We start from the raw sequence: 20020 nt of genomic DNA on the forward strand, positions 1-20020 counted from the left end.
CATTTATTTTTATGCTAGTAGCTTGTAGGGCTATGGACAAAAATGCACCAGAGAACAATACTCTATTAGTATGTTTTCTAGTTCTTGATGTCTGGAATGGTATAAAGTAAGCAGTTGCAGTGAATTCCAAATTAACTAGCTCTTGCTGATGAGGAATTTGTGTTTCCTCATATGAAACATCATTTATACACCAAGAACAGAAGGAACTAAAAGAAATGCATGTTTTCACTTAACTCCTCACCTGCCCTCTACCCAGGAATACATACCCTGCTGGGCTGTTTCTAAATTCCAAACCTCTGAGTAGCTGGAAGCTTAAATCAACTCTGCAGATAAATGTTTCCTTCTTCTCTGAACAAACAGAGAATTGCCTCTCTTCCACTTCTGAGTTATTCTGGCGCAAAGCAAATGACAACTTCAAGATGCTGTGTTTTGAGGTCAAGCAAAGCAAAAGACAAGTGCTGACATCCTTTGACAGTAGTGTCAGTAGCAAAAAAATTCCAGTAGCTTCACATATACCAAGAGTCTCCTATTGGGAATATTCCCACTGCTCTGCTGAGAGGAGTAGCAGATACTCATATTAATGAGAATCCAGTCTCTCAGTTTTGGGCTTGGAATATTTTTATACAAAGAAAACATAACTCAGATGATTCTCAGAATTCATTTAAAAATGCATAATTTATACTAATTTCTTTGTCACCAGCATCTGTGTAGTTAGATTTGTCTTTAAGAAAAAAATCGTAATAGGCAGTTATAAAATCATTATATTAAAAACCCTACCACCTTCTAAAAATTATTTCTTTAGTGTGCGAGAAATGATTGTAGGATGCATCATTTGAATCAGATCTCAGGGGTGAGAGCAAGGCCAGGGAATTCCAGCAGATTGCAGCTAAAATCTTTTAGAGTTCATTTCTGGAACCAGAGAGCTCAGACCTGAAGGGGAGGTAAGTGAGACAGGCTGCATTTTGGGTATTTGATTCAAAAGCATAGCTACATGCTTTTGGATGGCTGTGAGCACACAGAACAAATATCAAGTGGATATATACTTTTCACTTGAAAGGATAGCAAAAATAAATGTCAAAGTCATTGGAACACAATAATTACCATGTGGATATGTCTTTGAGTCATAGTCCATCTAATGAAGACTCTGCACCTAGCAGTGATTATTGTCAGAAACTTCAGAAGGAGGTGCAAGAAGTCCTGCTTTAGAGAATGTGATGAAAAGCAGTTCTGCATGGAGATCACATCTTAATATCTATCTGAAAAAGTCTTCTGATTTTAAGTCTCCCCTTTAACACCCATTGCATCACCAAATGTTATACATCCATTCTTGTTGCCAACAGATCTTTATAGAATTTCAGGACAAAGGGATGATTCAATCAAATAACATGAATTTTGTATCAGAAGACATTATATTTTACACAGTTACTGTTCTGTAACTGTAGTTGTTGAAAGCATCCCCTCTACAAAGTCATCCATGGCTTAACTGCAGACATGAAGATGCAGAGCTGCTGCTTCTCACAGTGGTTTGTTCTAATGACAGATTATCTCTACTACTAAAATTCTGTGCTTCTTTCATGCATGGAAGGTACAAAGCTTCTGCTTCCAGCCAGTGTTTTTTGCTAAACATTCCCCAGCTGGAGGAAAGATCCTTCTGGTACACAGCAATACTTTCTTATGGTGATTATTTTGGTCTGGACTCAAGCCACTTCGTCCTTTCTTTACAAATGAAATAAATTGTGTTCTGCAGTCTCTCACAGCAAAGGATTTTTCCAGATGTCACAGTTGCCTGTTGCTCCTCTGTGTTTCCTCCCCAGTTTTTGATTGTTTCCTGAAGTGTGGGCACCAATGCTAAATATCATATTTTAGTACCATTCCCACCAGTGCTGAATGTGCAGGTGTTCTCACCCTCTTACTTCTACTTGCTACATCTCAGCATATTCACCCAAAGATCTTGACAGCATTTCATAATACATGCACACAGTAGGAGCTCACATTGATTTGCTCTGACACCAGAAACTCTTAATTACTCCTGGAATTATTCCTTTCAGCTGACGCCCATACCACACTTCTGTAGGCATGACCTGTATTCTGCATTTACATTTATTAGTTAACATCTAGTTGCATTACAATACGTTTTGTTTGAATGGGCCAAGCTCAATTCCTGATGCAACTCACCCGATGCTATTGCCCTCTCAAATTCAAATACCTCTCTGAGACAGGCTCTCCATGTGGTTAGTAGCAACCAGTTATGGGATGGTGGGGGTGAAGGGATGAATTCTTGGGTTTTGCTTTGCACAGAGGCGTGTCAGGATTATACTGAAAGATGGCTCCAGGCAAAGCTCCTTTCAGCCTCGATTTACTGCATCCATCACTCATTGAAAATGAATCAGCAGAAGTGTGAGCACGTTGGTTTTATATGTTCAAAAGCATAGGCAGCTCAGAGTCCACAAATCTAATATGTGGCTATCTAATTGCTAAAATCAGTAAACATAACCCACATGGAATGCAATGGGGATATGAAATTGCACCTGCAAAATTGAATATAAATCAGAACTTCAATAATACAGAAAGTGCCCCTTTCTGTCAGCAAGTCTATGTGAGAGATTTTTGCAGATGTGGCACACAGTCTTGAAAGGCTTAAAGGTGGCAGTTGTATTCATAGTCTATCAGTATTTTCAAGCCCTGTTTTGCCCTGGAGTAATCTTACATCTACCAGGAATTTTTATCAGGAGGGAAAGTTTTATTGTATTGTTGCAAAATCCCTCTTGTGCATCAGTTCAAAATGCTCCTGCTGATGGACCTACTCAAGAAGACTTATAATATTTTCACTTTCACTGGGACTGCAGAAGCAATTTTGGAGAGACAGAGAGTTGGATCAGCAGAACTTTCTAGCTTAGGAATATGCAGTGGTGAGGGAACACCATAAATAATCTTCTGAAGCCTTTCTGCCAATGACATTTAAGAATGCCTTCTGGGGCAGGGGGGAGAAGACAGAACATCTTTTTAATGCTCCTAAAACTCACTAACTTCCAGTACTTAGTTTTAATTAAAGATAGGTTCAATGCTGTTTTATGTGTACCAGAATATATTCCAAGAATATTGCAAGGAAGTTCAAACACTATAATCATATGCATGGTACCTACACAAATATATGGTGTATATTCAACTATTCCATGCTTATTTTTAAATTAATCCATGCAATGTATTTAGCCATTGCTTCAAGTATGTTATGCTCTTTTGCAACATGTATGTTTTTAAAAGTGCCAGCTAGCAAAAAGTGAAAGCAAAAAAGTCAGGCCAAATCTCTGGAAGCTTGTGCCAAATCTAGAAATGATCTCTGCTTCTTCATTGTCAGATTACAAACCCTAAACCCTTTTTCTTTTGCAACATGGTTCCCACCAGAAATATAGAGAGCTATGGACAACATCCATCCAGACCATCCTGAACATTTTCCTCCTGTTTTCCAGGACAGAATACCTGCAGGCATTTAGACCTATCAGGCATCTTTTTCCCTAGCCTGCAAGTCATCTGTGTGTTGTAATTACAGCTTGCTCAGATTGCCTCTCCAGGGGGCTGGAGGGCTTTGCCTCCTGCCTGAAGTCCTGCCTTACTGCTTATCTCCTTCTTGGAGTTAAAGATGAGGCAGTTGAAATCAGGAAGCTCAGTATGACACAACATTTTTCAAGAAGCTTCAAGAGACATGTTCGAATATACAGCCAACTTCTGCTGCTTCAGGGTTCAGTACTGAACAACATTGTGGTCAGATCAATCCCCTGAGCTAAGGTTTGGCTTGAGGGAGGTGACTATGCCGGGTATGGAAAGTATGTCCCATGTGCAGTACTCCAGATTAAGGGAAAAACTACTTTGCTCTGCTCTTGGGGAAGCTGAGTCCCTGCACAGAGGACAAAGAGGGGCCTCCTGCAATATGCAGCCAAATACCTGAGGTACCAAACCTCAAAGGCCTTTAAAGGCATCTCAAGTGCAACCCTGGAAAAAGACCAAGTTCAGGCAGCTCCCTGGTAAGTGGACTCCTCAGCTAGCACTCCTCAGCTAGCACTCCAGAGGTGCCAGGGATCCTTGTATGATCTATGGGCACACCACCCTGCCTTGTACCCCAAGGGAAATCACTGAATCGCACAGAATCACTAGGTTGGAAAAGACCCCCACGATAATCGAGTCCAACCATTCCTATCAATCACTAAACGATGCCCCTCAGTACCTCATCCACTTGTCTTTTAAACACCTCCAGGGATGGTGACTAAACCACCTCCCTGGGCAGCCTGTTCTAGTGTCCAATGACCCTTTCCGTGAAAAATTTTTTCCTGATGTCCAGCCTGAACCTCCCCTGTTGAAGCTTGAGGCCATTCACGCTTGTCCTGTCCCCTGTCACTTGGGAGAAGAGCCCAGCACCCTCCTCTCCACAACCTCCTTTCAGGTAGTTGTAGAGAGCAATGAGGTCTCCCCTCAGCCTCCTCTTCTCAAGGCTAAACAACTCCAGCTCCTTCAGCTGCTTGAGGGTAAGACTTGTTCTCCAGCCCCTTCGCCAGCTTTGCTGCTCTTCTCTGGACTCGCTCCAGAGCCTCAACATCCTTCTTGTGGTGAGGGGCCCAGAACTGAACACAGTATTCGAGGAGCGGTCTCACCAGTGCCGAGTACAGAGGGAGAATAACCTCCCTGGACCTGCTGGTCACGCCGTTTCTGATCCAAGCCAAGATGCCATTGGCCTTCTTGACGACCTGGGCATCCCTCTGGGTCTGTCCATTGACTGTAAACCAAAAATGGGTATTCTGAGAGGCCCTTCCACCTGACTGACACCTACATTGCACCCATGGCTGATGGACTGAGCCCCGCACAGAGATTCCCAGTCCGACTGGCACAGGAGCCGCATAGCAGAGCAGAGGAGAGTCCTCCAGTTTACTTTCTAACATGTATTCATCTCTAGCTCAAAGTTTGGAAACACTTCATTATGGACTAAGTTTTGCAGACATCACAATAAAGATTTCAGGGACTGTTCTGCCTACTACTACATATATATATGTATTTGTCTATAATGGTATCTTAGCTTTCCTTTACAACTCTTAATGATTGTGTCCTGTTAGTTTAATGGACAAGATGTTGATGTTCACATTTATAATAAAGGTATACAATTTCAACTCCAGCTTGCCTGCTTATTTTAGCAGTAGCATTCATTCTACACATTTGCACAATATGCTCCTTTTTATGTCTCTGCAAGCAGAATTCTCTACACTATATTTATTCACCAATGTCTCTTTTCTCAGTGTACTAAGCAATCAAAAAAAAGGAAGAAATGTAGCTTACTTTTCACCCCACAGATTAAATGAGAGATTGAGAATAAGAATAGCTGTGTAGCCTGCTTGCCTTGGAGGCATTCGTCAGCCCAGCAGTGCTGCCCAGGACATGTACTGCTGCTCATTTCTGCAGCAGCTCAGAGATACATGCTGCACCACAGGGAACACCACCAAATGCAGGTGGGATGAACTTGTGTGAGATGTAAAATATTCATCACACCCATTTGGTGTAAATGAACACGAACAGTGGGAATATCCTTGCCTGCAGAAGGGAAAATGTATTCACTGTGCTCTCTTCCACAGCTCATACAGAGCTGCATACACACAACCATTGCTGCCTCCGTATCTCCTGATGTATGTAGTTTTGCTTTCACTTCTTGCCTGCCCTCACTCTTGCACACAGGTGATGCACTGACAGGACACTGTGACTCTGTCAGTGATCCCAGGCACTATGATACTTCAGCCCTATCTTCCATAAATTCACAGAGAACACATCTTCCCAGAGAATATTTCAGACAGCAGAACAGACTGTAGACATGCTTGCATGCAGGTGTGTGTATCCATATACAAGTACACAAACACGTGACTACTTTCCATATAAATTCAAGAATAAACTAGACATACAGTAATCTCTGAGACTCAGTCACTTTGACTCCCCAGTTTTAATTGTGCTATTGCCAATTTAGATGGTAAGCACTGCAGGACTGAAACATCAACTTTATATCATTTGCAAAATGTCTAGAACTCCGTTTGGATAACCGTGGAATAATAAAATTGTCCTAAATTCTAATGAGATTGTTATGGAGAGGTCAAATATGAACTGAAAGAATACATTAAGTCAGCCAAATGCTTTCTGTTTTTAATGCATCCAATTCAATCCAAACAACATCTTTTTGTTCCTTGTTCTGAGTAATGCCATTAAACACAACAAGCTAATGCTACTTAAAACAGATTGTCTTGCGCTGGCAAATAAGACAAGAATTGATTTTTCAAGTAAGACTAGCCTTTATGATTTGTGATGCCTAAAGCCAAATCAAGGCAATTATACATTGAGCCTGCTATTTCTGCAATTAAATGCTGTGACACAGCTGGTTTGATGAACATTTAGCACCACCAGACCTTTGTTATGGCTGGTAAATCATTCCTCTTACTAGGCTGCAGAAGAAATAAGATGCCTTAAACTTAACTTCTATTGCACTGATCATTATTGTACTTATTATTATGGTGCCTACACACACCTTTATTGGACATGTCTGTATTAATGGAGCTGTGCCACTTTGACCTGAGAGTAATGTAAAACCACCAAACAAAAGTATTACTGCCAGAGGTCTAAAAATATAAGCAAGGAGAGGGAAGGGGAGGTAATAAGTGTGCATCTGAGGGCAGGAATGCTGCTGGGATGCTACAGTGGGCTTTTCCAGGTGAGGCTGCAGCAACAGACAGAGCTATTGGGTGATGCCTGAGGTTGGCCACACGGGTGAGAGGGACATGGATCTGACAGAGGGACAGCTTCCTGGAAAGTAATCACCGGCATGTAAACATGCGTCAAGTAACTCAGTGGTCATTGCTTCCTCGGGCGGGTAAATTGGTATTTGCTTTCTCTCTAGGTTGATTGTCATCTCCCTTAGACTTTTGTTCAAAAATCTGGTCTTGAAATTAGTTGTGAAGATTATCTGTGAATCGGGGCATGTCCTCCCACTTTACAGCAACTTTACAGACTGACATTTGGTCTTATAATACATCAAAAGGAAAGTGAAATCTTCTAAATATGTCTATAAAACAACAGTTCTGCTGGAAGGTTTGTTTCTGAAGGAAGTCTCAGCTTTTTGACTCCCGAATTCTTCAATTTCCAGTATGGTTAACACTTTCATACAGGAACCTTGCACCTATTGATCTACAATGCATCACAGATTCTTTGTTCTGTTACATTCTTACTAGAAATATTGGTAAATTATCTGTGGAAAGCAACCAAAGAATCAAGCAAAGAACATTTTAAAATTAACGATTATTGATCTGAGGAAACTGCCTGCGCAGTATGTGTCCAGTAGTAGGTGCTGCTCTGCACTGCTAAATATGTTTGTGTGCCCTTCATGAATTTTGTAGCTACCTTGCTGGTGTTGGAGCTGCCTCATTTCAAGCACTTTGTGAGGAAGGTGCAGGTTTCTCATGCCTTCAACTGTGCAGGAAAGGTAATTTAGAAATATCTAATATTACAGCTCCTGCTCAGGCAATTTTGAAAATGATAATTGCTAATTCAGAGACAGGAAAGTTATTAATTCAGAGAAAGGTATGCCTACTTCCCAGTCAATTCACAATCAATTCCATCTATCAGGTGAATAATCTGATGTTATAAATGGATTCAAATCACTTAGTATTTCCACAACTTCTCTGCCATGGGTCTGAACAAAGCAGTCACACAGGGTCTCTGAAAATATTATTCCAGGCTACCTGTACCAAGAACATACATTCACATGTTTAAAGCAAATGCTGCTAATACATTTCTGGCACAAAGTACTTATCCAAGAGTGTCAAAATCTCTGAATGTTAGAACTATATTCACTATTGGTTTTTTTCCCTGATGAAACAAAGTTTCATGGAGAAATGTAGGCACATGGAGTCCAAGATATACCTTTTGGAACATTTTGATATTGACAGGCTGAGACTATGGCTCTAACAAACCCTGGGAAGATCCATACTGGATTCCCTTGGATGGACTATGTGATGCCTTCAGGGGTTTTCCCTGAAACACAACCCAAATAAGCACAAGCACCCCATGACCGCTGATGGGCCCACAGTTGAGTGGCTATGGTGCTAAGACCAAGTAGAAGAGAGATCCTCACATTGTCCTCTGGCCTAGAGAAAACAGATAATAGAGCCCCCAAGCCCCAAGCTTTGTGGAAGCAAAAGCCAAACTTAACAAGAGGTTGGAAAGCAAACAGTTAATCAGCAGCTCACTGTGTAGCCCAAGAATGGCATGACCATTGATTCTTGCAAAGAACAGGACCCTTAACTAAAAATTGATCCTCTGGTTAGAAGTGGAAAAGAAATTCTGAACTTTAGAAAATGAAATTTTGGCTAACAATGAAAGAGTATTTAAAATGCATGGCATTTAGAAGAGGGACACATTTCTTCTGACTCCTTTACTGAGCTTAAAGAGCAGCAGTAAAACACGGGATTCAGGTTTTGTTCTGTCCCCTGCATGAGCAAAGGCCACACTATCGCTGGAACCTATTACTCATTGTTGCTTTCCACACAACTCCCAGTGCATTGCCAAACCCCTCAAGCCCACCAGAACCCAAATATCCCACTTTGGGGCTGGCATCAACACAAGACCCACTCCTGACCCTCATTCTGCTTTCTTCCTCTGAATGCAATGTAAAATCAAGGTTGTCAAGTCAGTTGCTTATGTGGAGATCAATAATATAAGCAAAAGGACAAAATAAATTCACCTTCACCTGATAATTGGCACATAACCAAAATACATTTCTCTTTGAGGACAACATGTAAATAAAGAGATCTTTAATTTTTAATGGGCATTTAAAACCTTTTCAAAGGAGCATTAGACTGCCTGGAGCTATTTCTTTTTTATCTTGCAATTTGAAATATTTATTATAACTAACAGAATTCTTCTCCAACCAAGGGATACAAACATATTCTAACAGGAGGGTTGTTTCAAAACAAGGCCATGTAAACACCCCGGCTCTTCCCAGGGAAGCATGTTCTTCCACCCCTCAAAACCAAATTTTGCGCTATTTGTCACAGCAGCAGCTGTGGATAAAGCCACTAAGGACAGGGAGAGGCTCCTTCCACTTTCTTCTGTTTTGCAGGAGCTGAAGCAGAGCATGCCACACTCTCTGGGATTGGTGTAGGGTATCTGCAGAAGTCTAACATTTGTTGCCAGTTTGGCTGCAAAGCTGGTGAAAGACCTCTCTGGTCTGTCTCCAGCTGAGGCTTCCCAGGTCACTGGTATTCACTAGGCTCTACATAGTGATGGGATATCAGCATTTTGTGTCTTACATAAATGCACCCTTTTGAGTATGAGGTGCATGAGGATAGTACTGTGCTTTGGAAGGTATTGTGACCTGTAGAGTAAAACACTGAAGGTGTAGCCAGGTGCAGAAAACAAAAGCAGTGATCAAAAGTTGCATTAGCTACCACTCCAAAAGAAGAGATGGAGAGAACAGGCAGGACCACTGATCAGCTTTCTCCCCTGTCCCAGAACTACCTTTGCCAGGGGCTCTGTGAAACAGAACCATTTCAGCTGCATCTTGGCACACACTGCCTGTGCCACCCATAGGTTCCTGTTCACTTGCTTTCTGTGCCTCCCTGCCTCCTGAGTCAGTGAGTCATTTCCAGCAGGATTAGTCTGGCATCATCATGAACCCCTCTCTGAAGCCCTGGCAGCAGTGTCAGTGGCCAGAGCCAGACATGCCAGGCAGAGCCAAGCAGTGCCTGCTCCAACAGCGCAAGTTCGGACAGGGCTGATCCTTTGACACTGCAGAGGAAACAAAACCTATGGGGAGAGAATAAAAATCTCTACCATCATCTCACAAGTAGCATCCCCTTCTTATTCCTTTTCCTCTGTGCAGTCCCCAACAGCCAATTTCTGGATGAAGATATTTAGCCCTCAATTAACACCAATTTGACATATAACTATAACTATGTGCGTGTGCATACGTATGTATTTTTTTCACTTGTTCTACTTTTAACTTCTACTCAACTGAAAACATGTACAGTTAGCATGCCTGAGGCATCCCCTTTGGACGAAGAAGGAAGAAGTAGCCTTTTCACTAAGCAATTCTTTGCCTTCATTGTAATGCTTGCAAATAGAGGAGCAGCTCTTGATCCTTGCTGCTCTGCTTTACCAATAACTAGTACCCCTAATACCAAATCTTGTGCATTTCTACTTAAAAAGCAGTTCAGAAAGCCCTAAATGATGACAAAGCTTCTTTCTAAATTTTTTCTCCCAAGGAAACAGAGTGGTTTTTTGTCGAGCAATAAAATGTTCCTGAGTCATATCCCTGAACTGTCAGAGTTCGATGAGTCCAAAATGGATTTTTTTCCAGGATATAGAATAAAAAGATTGAGTTGTTCTGACCATTCTGGTCTCCAGCAGGAGCGAAGAAAAGACTGAACTTGTTAAATACAGGGAATCTAGCCAAGCTGTAATGATGATGAGGAAGGAGTGATGCTTTTCTACAAACTATTCTTGGGCTAAATTCTAACATATTTTATAAATGTTGGGACAGGAGTACCCCTGAGAGCCAGGTCAGTCTTTCTGATGAGCGCTGGCTTCTTACCATTGTGCCACCACTAGGCACAAACAATAGATATGTGTCTCCTAAACTCATTTTCAGAGACAGTTGTGAAAAGAAACCATTTTCAGATGAGCCTGATATAAGCACTTGAAATGTTAGCTCAAATTACTCTTTTGGAGACAATGTTGGGAAGTGCCAAGCAACTTACAACCAGTGCAGCCAGTTTGGCCTCTGACACAAGAGGTCATTAGCATTTTGACAAGGTAGTTACATGAAACTGGGTGGCAAATTGTCCACTCAAAGGACAGAAACATTACTCTGAAAAATACACACAAGGGTAAGCATATCTCAGTTATTTGAATGGGGGAAAAGGTTTTCCTTGTCCATCCCAGATTTTGTAGGACACTGCCATGTGCCTGTACTTACCTGGAAGATGTGTATTGTGTGTCCACCCCAAAGTAACCCACACTCAGGTGTGGAGACAAACACATACACTGGTTACCGGTGACACATCTTTCCCAATATTGATAGACACAATATGCTGGGATGCCATCAAGTACCACAGTGCTGTCACAGCTCTTGTTCTGAGCATTTCCCTCCCCCATGATGAAAACGATGGCAAGAGGCTGTGCTGCAGGTCTGGAAACCCCTCCATGTCCATGCAGAGTACAAGACAGACCACCGCAGCATAACCCTTTATCTGACCTGCTCCCACCCTTGGGGCCTGCAGCCTAGAAAATAATCTTTCCTTTCACATGCACTGTAGATCTGGAGTTGTAATTTGAACTTTCAGAGGCAGAACAGGACTCCGCTTTTCAGCTGTTCAGGCGTGCTGTACTGGCAGAAAGGTGTTAGTCCAGCTCCCAGGGCTTTCATGCAGTTTGGCCACGACAGTCCTTAGCACAAACACATCTGCTCTGAGAGTATTAGAGATACAAAAGTGGGGTTTTTTTTCCACCTCTCTGTCCTCTATTTCCTCTCCAGAATTTGTCACTTTTGTCTACTCTCCTTTAGATGGCACTGTTACCACTTCCAAGAGGAGCTGCTGCTGGCCACTTGGCTGAACAGGGCTGAAACTGGGGCAAGACTGTCATGATTACTGGGCTAACAAGCCAGACCATGTCAGGATTGACCCAAGTTAGGGGGAGCCTTTTATGATATTTACTCTAAAAGTTTGTCATGATACCCCCTTCACAGTATCAGTTCACCTCCCACCACTCGGTTCTTCACTTTGGAGTATGCCTTATATCACAAGGGTTGTACTGACGTGATGATCAGCCAACACTAAGGACAAATTCAATCTGCATATTTTCAGAATAAATTTGAGGTAGTTCCCAAAGCCAACAGGAGTCATGCTTTCCTGTCTGAGAGGCTTAAATAATTAAACTGCAAATTAAATCATCATTAGAAGCCATGCTGTCTACAGATACTACAATCTTTACTTTTCATAAGTAGCTAAATGCTCATGTCAAAACCACGGCTTTAGATTTTTTTTTGTCCACTGCCTGAGTCATCTTCTCTTTCCATTGCCTAGGATTTTTCCGAAGATAGCAAATGGGTTTAGCTGTCATTTAATGGGTCTCTATTAAGTACTACATGTTGTGTACTACTTGAAGCCTAGTAAATGAATCTTGCCTATTAAAAGCATTTTTAACTGAGAAAAGAGATGCTTCCAGGATACAGTTCAGCAGTGGTCTGGAACAGACAGAAAACAAATCCAGCAAAACCCAGAGAAAATTGTCATGCAACCTTAAGGTTGCTACAGCAAGTGCTTAAAATTGGAAAGCACTCAAAGAAACTGCTGGGGTGGGCCAACACTTTTTACTATATATTGACACTCTCTTTCTTCAGCTAAATGTGTAGGTTGGACCACTTGCATTGGCACTTTCCCCAGCTTTGGAGAGAGAACAGAAACAGTGTGAGCAAGGCAGCAGAGTCACAGGCATGAGGAGACTCCTACCTGTGTCCAAAACACTGACTGTCTGGTGGCTTTCAAGACGCAGTCCAGTCCTTGCTGCCTGGGAGCACATTTTACAATAGAATTCAGCTCCAATTCAGAGAAAAATCTACGATTTTGACATCATTTTGGTGTGGTGTAAGGAGAGAGAGACACACACTGAAGTTAGTCTATCGGTTATTATCAGCCCAAAGAGGCTCCCTAGCACCAAAGTAGGATTGGGACCTCTGTGAAGCAGAGTAGAATGTCCAGCTGGACAAACTAAACCCAAACTACTCTGGAATAAAGCCCCACCTTATTCTGGAATGAGTATTATTCCTCACCAAACTGTAGTTCTACTCAGACCTCAACCATTTTGCCTGTGGGCTTCTCAGAAAAAAATATACACAATTATGATTGTTTGTATAATGGGAAAATTTTCTTTTCCCATGCTACCCTAACTGAAAGCCAGCCAATGCAATTTTGCTCAAGCTTTCAAACAATAATGCCATCTCAGAAAATGTCTACAGATTGTATTTTTGAATGACACTCAAAAACTTGGAAGTCTGTGTCTATGTTGCAAGACAACAGAACAAGACTGTCCAGTTATGCAGTTGCTTGGATAGTCCCAGATAATCCCACTATATGTAGGTTCTCAATTTAAGCATTGAATTTAAAAGTGCAGCAGCTTTATGCCTCCCTGGAGGTCTCAGTCAAGGCAGGCAAGTGCCTCAAGCAGAAATTCAGATCTTTGAAGCTGTAAATAGTTTTCTGGAAGTGCTCACCTGCCTTGATTCACTAAAAATGGATCCCTAATGTAGGCACCATATCTGAATGCCTAATGGATAACTGTTGGGCTCATGCTGACCAAGGAGCTTGTCTCCTAGGGGAACCAGGCATGTCTTTATCTGAGAGAAGTCCATGTTACATGGCTCCCAGAAGCCAGCAACAAAACACAAATGTCTTGCACAGCACTGAATGGTGATGTGAGTTGTATATACTCCAGGATGACCAGGCAAGCCCAAAAGGGACTGACACTCAAGCTGAACACAAGTAAGCAAAGCCAGCGGTGGATCTGAAAATAATCTACATCTAATCCTATCCAAGCCTGAAGGCACTTGAATTCCACTGGTATATTATTTTTTACCTCCAGGCTCTCCAGGCACTCAGATGACTATCACTGCAAACTCCCAGTTGGCCTGAAAGTGCAGAGGAGCTGGGAATATGAAGTGCAACTACGCCAGCCATGCCTGGCTGGGACTTGGAGAGGTCTCTATTAATAAAGTCCCCTGAGGTGTTCAGTTTAGGAGGCATTCTCAGGACAGATCTAACAGGATGAGAGTAATCTCAAAGCTCAGCTGCAGAGGCTGCTCTCATTTAAAACATACCCAGAGGAGACAAAGGAGATATGCCCAAGCTTCTAGAATTCCTTCAGCAACATGTGAATGAGGCACGAGACGAAAAATCTCTCCCCAGTGGACAACACAGACAAAGCTGAGCAGACACTGCTCTGCCCCATTTTTGTTTCCCTCTGCTTTAATCAAGGACACTCCGCAGTCAGCTCCAAAAAAAAATGGCAAAAAAAAAAAAACCCTTTACAAACGCCCATCAAGCCCAGAAATGTCAAGACTGAAGAAAAATAGACAAGGAAAATCCTCTGGGAAGGTATTTAAAGTATCTAGTACTTTTTAGTACTTTATGAATACCCTGGTTTTTCAGTTCAGTGAAGTTTCCCCTGGCAAGATAAACTCCTACTTAGGGAAAAGTTTAAACTATGCTATTTGTTCAAAGGCAACCTTTCCCACTCTATAAAAAACAAAACTGAATAAAGTATTTCAGAATTTGCAAATACTGTTTGAATCTGTGTTTTGGGGGTTTTGTGGTTTTTTTTTTCTCCCAATTAATACTGAAAGTTTATCTTTTCTCTTCGAAAAGCAGACAAACAGGCAATCAAGGATATTATCCAAACCTTGGGTCCTACTGCTGGTGATTGCCTGTTTTACAAAGTAGTTGGGACACAAGATTAACCTGGAATGGTACAAAATACCTGGGCAGCAGGTGAACCAGGTCTGAAACTCAGAGCCCAGCTAGATTTCCTAGATGATAGAATCATTAGGTTGGAAAAGACCTTTGAGACCACCAAGCCCAAACATACCTGTCCACTACTAAATCATGTCCCCACCCACTTCATCTGCCTGTCTTTTAAACACCTCCAGGGATGGTGACCCAACCACCTCCCTGGGCAGCCTTTGCCAGTTCCCAATGACCCTTTGGGTGAAGATCTTTCTCCTAATGTCCAATCTAAACTTCCCCGGATACAGCTCGATGCCATTCCCCCTTCTCCTATCACCTATCACTTGGGAGAAGAGACCAACATCCACCTCTCTGCAACCTCCTCTTATCTAGTTGTAGAGAGCGATAAGGTCTCCCCTCAGCCTCCTTTTCTCTAGGCTAAACAACCCCAGTTCTCTCAGCCACTCTTTGTAAGACTTGTCCTCCATACCCTTCACCAGCTTTGTTGCTTTTCTCTGGGCACGCTCCAGCACCTCAATGTCTTTCTTTGTAGTGAGGGGACCAAAATTGATCACAATATTCAAGATGCAGCCTCACCAGTGCTGAGTACAGGGACAGAATAACCTCCCTGGACCTGCTGGTCACGCCGTTTCTGATACAGACTAAGATGCCATTGGCCTTCTTGGCCACCTGGGCACCCTGCTGGCTCAGTTTAGGAGGCATTCTCGGGACAGATCTAACAGGATGAGATGACGGTTGGCTGTTAATGAACACTCTGAGGTCCTTCTCTGCCAGGCAGATTTCTAGCCATTGTTTTCCAAAGCCTGTAGCTCTGCACGAGGTGCAGAGTGCAAGATTCAGCACTTGGCATTGTTGAACCTCATCTCATTGGCCTGAGCCCACTGATTGAGCCTGTTCAGTTCCTTTTGTAGAGCCTTTAGATCACTAAGCAGCTTCTGAAACCAGCAATACCTACAAGTCCTTCCTGGTTATTGATGGGCTTTTAAATTTTACTCAATTTATCTCAGATTTAGTGAATAATTAAGCTTCTTTAATTATGATAACGTTATCTTTATGTTCACTATACCTGCCGAATGTATTCTCCTAAATGCTGGGCTAATGTTATCCTAAAGTGGTCAGGAATAGTCACCTCTGTAACAGGGACTACTCTGCCTGATCTCTGGTGAACAGGAACAATAGATAAGCACTATGAGAAAGCAAGTATTTTCCTTCCTTAGTCAACCTTTGGTTGACTAAATACATGGATTGTTTTTGCGTGCGTTTGCAATTATCAATACCTTAGTTACATCTTTAATTCCAACTGTAGTGACCAGGGCCTGGGTCTTCTAAGTTTCTGCATCTACTTCACTCCTAAAAACATCCAGAAACCTCTCCATGATCATGACAAATGCTTCAGTCAGAACTTTTCCCTCTTCCAACTTCCTGAACTTTGATTTTTGTATACATCGTATCAAACAATAATTCCCTCCTCATAGCAACTGTTGCAAGGAAATCATCTGCTTTGCTCTCAAAAACGAAGTTTCAACGACAGTGGAATAAATTTGGGAAGTGACTGGTGTAAAGGCAAAGTACTTTTCCAATGCTAAAATGCACCCGTTGCACTTACCTGTCTGAAAAAGTGCTGTGTGGTTATAGCAAAGACATCAAAGCCACAGCTGGCCCTTTTAAGCTCCTCTCGAATATCGCTTAATTGTCGGGACTGCTCATCACACTTTTCCTTCAATTTCTGAACAAACTGCTTTTCAGAATCTCGACTCTCTCCTGGTTTGGGGGAGAATCCATTCTTTGGGGTGGCTGGCCTTTGCTTAGGATGTCCTACAAAATGAGAGAAGAAAAGACCATCAAGGTCACTTACTTTATGTGTATGAGCATGACCCTTATTTGTGTCTAAGGCCTTTGGGACTCAGCCATATAAAAGAAAAAAACGTCTGTAACATTCACACAGATATGTAATGACTTTCAAAAAAAAATGCAAGTACACAGTGAAATATGCTCCCATAGAAGCCAAAGCTCAAAACTGTGGTCTGGGTGTGCAAATGGATCCCTAGGGCAATTTTACTAGATTAGCCAGGGAAGCAGTATGTCTTCGTCAGAACGTACTCCTACTTTTTCAGATTCTCCACTTGTGTGGAGTCATGGCGCACAGCCTCCAACTTGCTTGACTACGTTCTGTCTCCAGGCTAAGCTTACAGGGAGCTAGCTCCAGCAGAGATGTTCCCTCATGTCTCCAAGTAGCTCGTGCTGCAACTGCCAAGAGCCACAAGTGCAAAACAGCCTTTGAAACTTTTTGTGCCCGTGACTTCTATCTGCAAAGAGGAATGCCAGGTTTTGCAACATGTCAAGAATAACTTCATGATGTTGCAAGATCAAAGTAATACCATACAAGATGTTAGAGAGGATTTTCTGTCATTAAGAGAGTTCAGTCATCTTAGCTATTGCCCTTTATCCATTTTCTTGTCAGCTAAAGCCTGAACACCCTTTTTTTTTCGTGCAGAAATTGTATTTTCTGAGATACTTTCATTTATTTAAAGGGGGTCTTAACTGGGCAGTAAATATTATCACAAAGTAAGAATTCATGAAAGCAACAGCAATAAATATCTGTCGTTTTAGTATGAAACACTTGGGTTGTTTAGGCAGCATGATGATATTACAACAGAAGGCATAGGGAGAAGTGTGTGGGGAAGCCCTTGGAATCAATCCAGTTGTAATTAAACTAGAAACTCATCATGTTGTCTCGTGTTTCTAGCTTTTCTGTTCACTGGAACACTTGAAGTGCACGTCTCTACATTGTCCTTGTCAGTATTATAAGCTGTCCTTGTAAATTAAACTGTGCTATTCTCCTGAGGGATAATTCTGAATTTCTTGGTTGATTTGGGTCTAAAAAGCAGCTTACTAAGCTTATTCTCTGCCATTGATGTCTTTCTTCTGTTGTGCTGCACAAAATAGGGTATATATTAATGATGCCGGCCCTGATCCTGAACGTCCTTTTTGCTGATGGTGGGACCAGGAGGGTAGACCCACTGTATGCTGAAATCACTGAACCCCTTTGATCCACTTCAAAACTCCTAGGTCTTTTTTATCTACCTCAGTGTTTGAACCAAGGAGATATAATGAGTATATGCTCATAATTAACAAATTCCATGAGGATTTAGATGGATAATACAATTTATTTGCCTTTTAGCTGTCCAACTTCTGACATTTTGGTAAGGGAAGTAAGGAAATTACTCTGAGGTGATTGATAACAAGCAATCTGTAGACTCGCAGATGTAAGAAACACGGGGCACAGTCATGCAGTGGGATGGAAGGAGTGCATTGATGTGCATCTATAGGCACCTGCTCCTGTACACAGATATCAGGAACATCATTGCATCGATAGATAAAATTGAGGTCCTTACAAAACTCTGCATCTTAAAACTCCCTTGGAAGTCTTCAGGAGGACTGACTCAAATTCTAAAGATTACACTCAAGGCTAAAAAAACCCTATGTGACATTAAAAATTAGCACTGATTAAAAGGAACTGCATGCGAGGTAGCCAGTAATAGGGGGAAAACAAACTAGACATGGCACTCAGAAATTTAGTCTGTTCCACAGTCACACATAGCTGTGCTGGAGTAACCTGGGGAACACATGCTCTTCTGTCACAAACGATAACTGACACATGAATTTGCGATCCTGATGGAGGAAAAGCTGTGCCACTGCCCCTTAGCCCCAGCTGCACTCAGTCCTTGTCCTGTTTAATGGCTGATTTGATTATTTTGTGAAATTGTTAATAGGTGAAAAGATTTTCTGTCTTTATTGCTTTGTTATTGCTGTCCTTATTTCAAAGAATGCTAAAGGCTGCTATAAAAAATAAGTAAAATGCAGTTTATTTTCCTGTTTGATCCTTAGAGTGATAAACAATTTTATGTTGCCATAATTTCAGACAACCAACAGTAAGACTAATTTAGTCTGATGGAAGCAAGGGAGTGACTCAGCCTCTTGTGAGAATGAAGAAACCTCTGAGGCCTCATGAACTGGATATGCCCAAAAATTAATCCTCGAAAACCATTAAGTCACCCATGGGAATGTAGGCCTTCTTCCTTAAGAAAACACACACACAGAGTACAAATATGCTTATACTTCATTCTAAAGGAAGCAAATCAACTGTTGCTGTAACATGCTGCTACAGTCAGAATCGATGCTGGTGCTTAATCTAGACTCCCACCATTATAAATGCTGGTGAACTGCTGGTCTGGTACTCTTTGCAACAAATCTTTCTTTGGCTTTCTTGGTAATCTCACCAGGTGCAAAATAGCCTGAAAATTATATGATTCAGAGGATAGCACAAAGTTCATCTTTTTACCCTAATGTCTTAGTAAAGAGAAGAATTCGGAGTCCTGTCGGTGCTTAGAAAGTTTACATTTCATCTTCAATCTTCTTGATTTTCTTGGTTGGAAAGGAGAAGAATAGGGATGTGTGGATAGCCAAGGCCCGGCGGTCGGAAGATCTCGCGATGTACGGAAAGGTAGGACCCCCTCCGGGTAGCCAATTGCGTATTAGTTCATGATGTAAGCGGACGGAAGTGACGTCGTAAGCCCAGGCTATATAAGGCTGTGTTACGTATCAATAAACGGCATTTGCCATCCACCACATTGGTGTTTGTGAGCTCATGGACCGAATGGCCTGGGTTTGGTCATCGTGCCGTTCCTGAACCAGGTCGCCACGCCTCGGAAGGCAACGCCCTCCAAAGGCAACAAGTGGTGTCGAAACCTGGGAGCCGGGAAGGAGCTCCGGGAATTGGGAAGTTGCTTGGAATCGGGTGAACGGCGGCCGGTGCGGCTGGACCAGCCCGGCGGGGAGGACGCTCCCGGACCCGCAAGGAAGATGGAAGCCCTTGTGAAGGTCGTATCACTATTATTTAAGACAGATTGTAAGCCTAAAGATTTTATTCTTGCCATTGCGAGACTTTTAGAGCTTGGGGGCATTGACCAGCCGGTGGATATTCTCCACCCCGAGGTGCGGGATGAATGCACCAAAGGGTTAGCCAAGGAGGCGATGTTCTCAGGTTGTGCGAAAAGCCTTAAGTCGTGGGGGAAAGTCGTAGAGGCCCTGCAGGAGGCCATGCAGGAGCAGGAGACCTGGAGGGCGGCAAGAGACTGTTTGTCGGCCACCCCGGGATTGGGGGTCGGGGCGGCCACGCGGACTCTGCATCCCCCACGCCGTGATGATTATGCAGAATCTAAATGTTTGCGAGAGGGTGATACGTCCCCTCAATCCCCAAACCCCGGCCCGCTTACGGAGGGACAGAAACGAGTGGAATCCTTCTGGGGTGGGTCGGCCGAGGAGGCCAGGGGCGCCGCTGGAAAAGCGGAGCCCGAGGAAATCTCGGGGACACCGGCACCTCCTGCGCCCCAAGATGGCGCCGAGCGGGAAAGGGAAAGGCGGGGTGAGAACGCTCGCGGCGGGAACAGGGAGGAAGCGCTGGAATTGAATAGCGCGTGCGA

The 20020-nt window shown here is 42.7% G+C and overlaps 2 protein-coding genes across 4 annotated transcripts in view; one reads left to right on the forward strand and one right to left on the reverse strand.

Annotated features, from left to right (window-relative positions):
- The window catches only part of MTUS2 (microtubule associated scaffold protein 2), a 738607-nt gene that overhangs the window by 472978 nt on the left and 245609 nt on the right, over positions 1-20020 (reverse strand). For all 3 annotated transcript variants that reach the window (XR_011339664.1, XM_069882854.1, XM_069882861.1), the window contains one exon: positions 16144-16352. Coding sequence is in view for 2 of the 3 variants with exons in the window: in XM_069882854.1 (XP_069738955.1) it covers positions 16144-16352 (209 nt within the window). In the remaining variant the exon portion in view is untranslated. The remainder of the gene's footprint in view (positions 1-16143; positions 16353-20020) is intronic.
- SLC7A1 (solute carrier family 7 member 1) overlaps positions 1-20020 on the forward strand; it is a 214431-nt gene that overhangs the window by 95697 nt on the left and 98714 nt on the right. The gene's annotated exons all lie outside the window — the stretch shown is intronic.

This window comes from Phaenicophaeus curvirostris, chromosome 1 (assembly GCF_032191515.1).
Source record: "Phaenicophaeus curvirostris isolate KB17595 chromosome 1, BPBGC_Pcur_1.0, whole genome shotgun sequence".
NCBI lineage: Eukaryota > Metazoa > Chordata > Aves > Cuculiformes > Cuculidae > Phaenicophaeus > Phaenicophaeus curvirostris.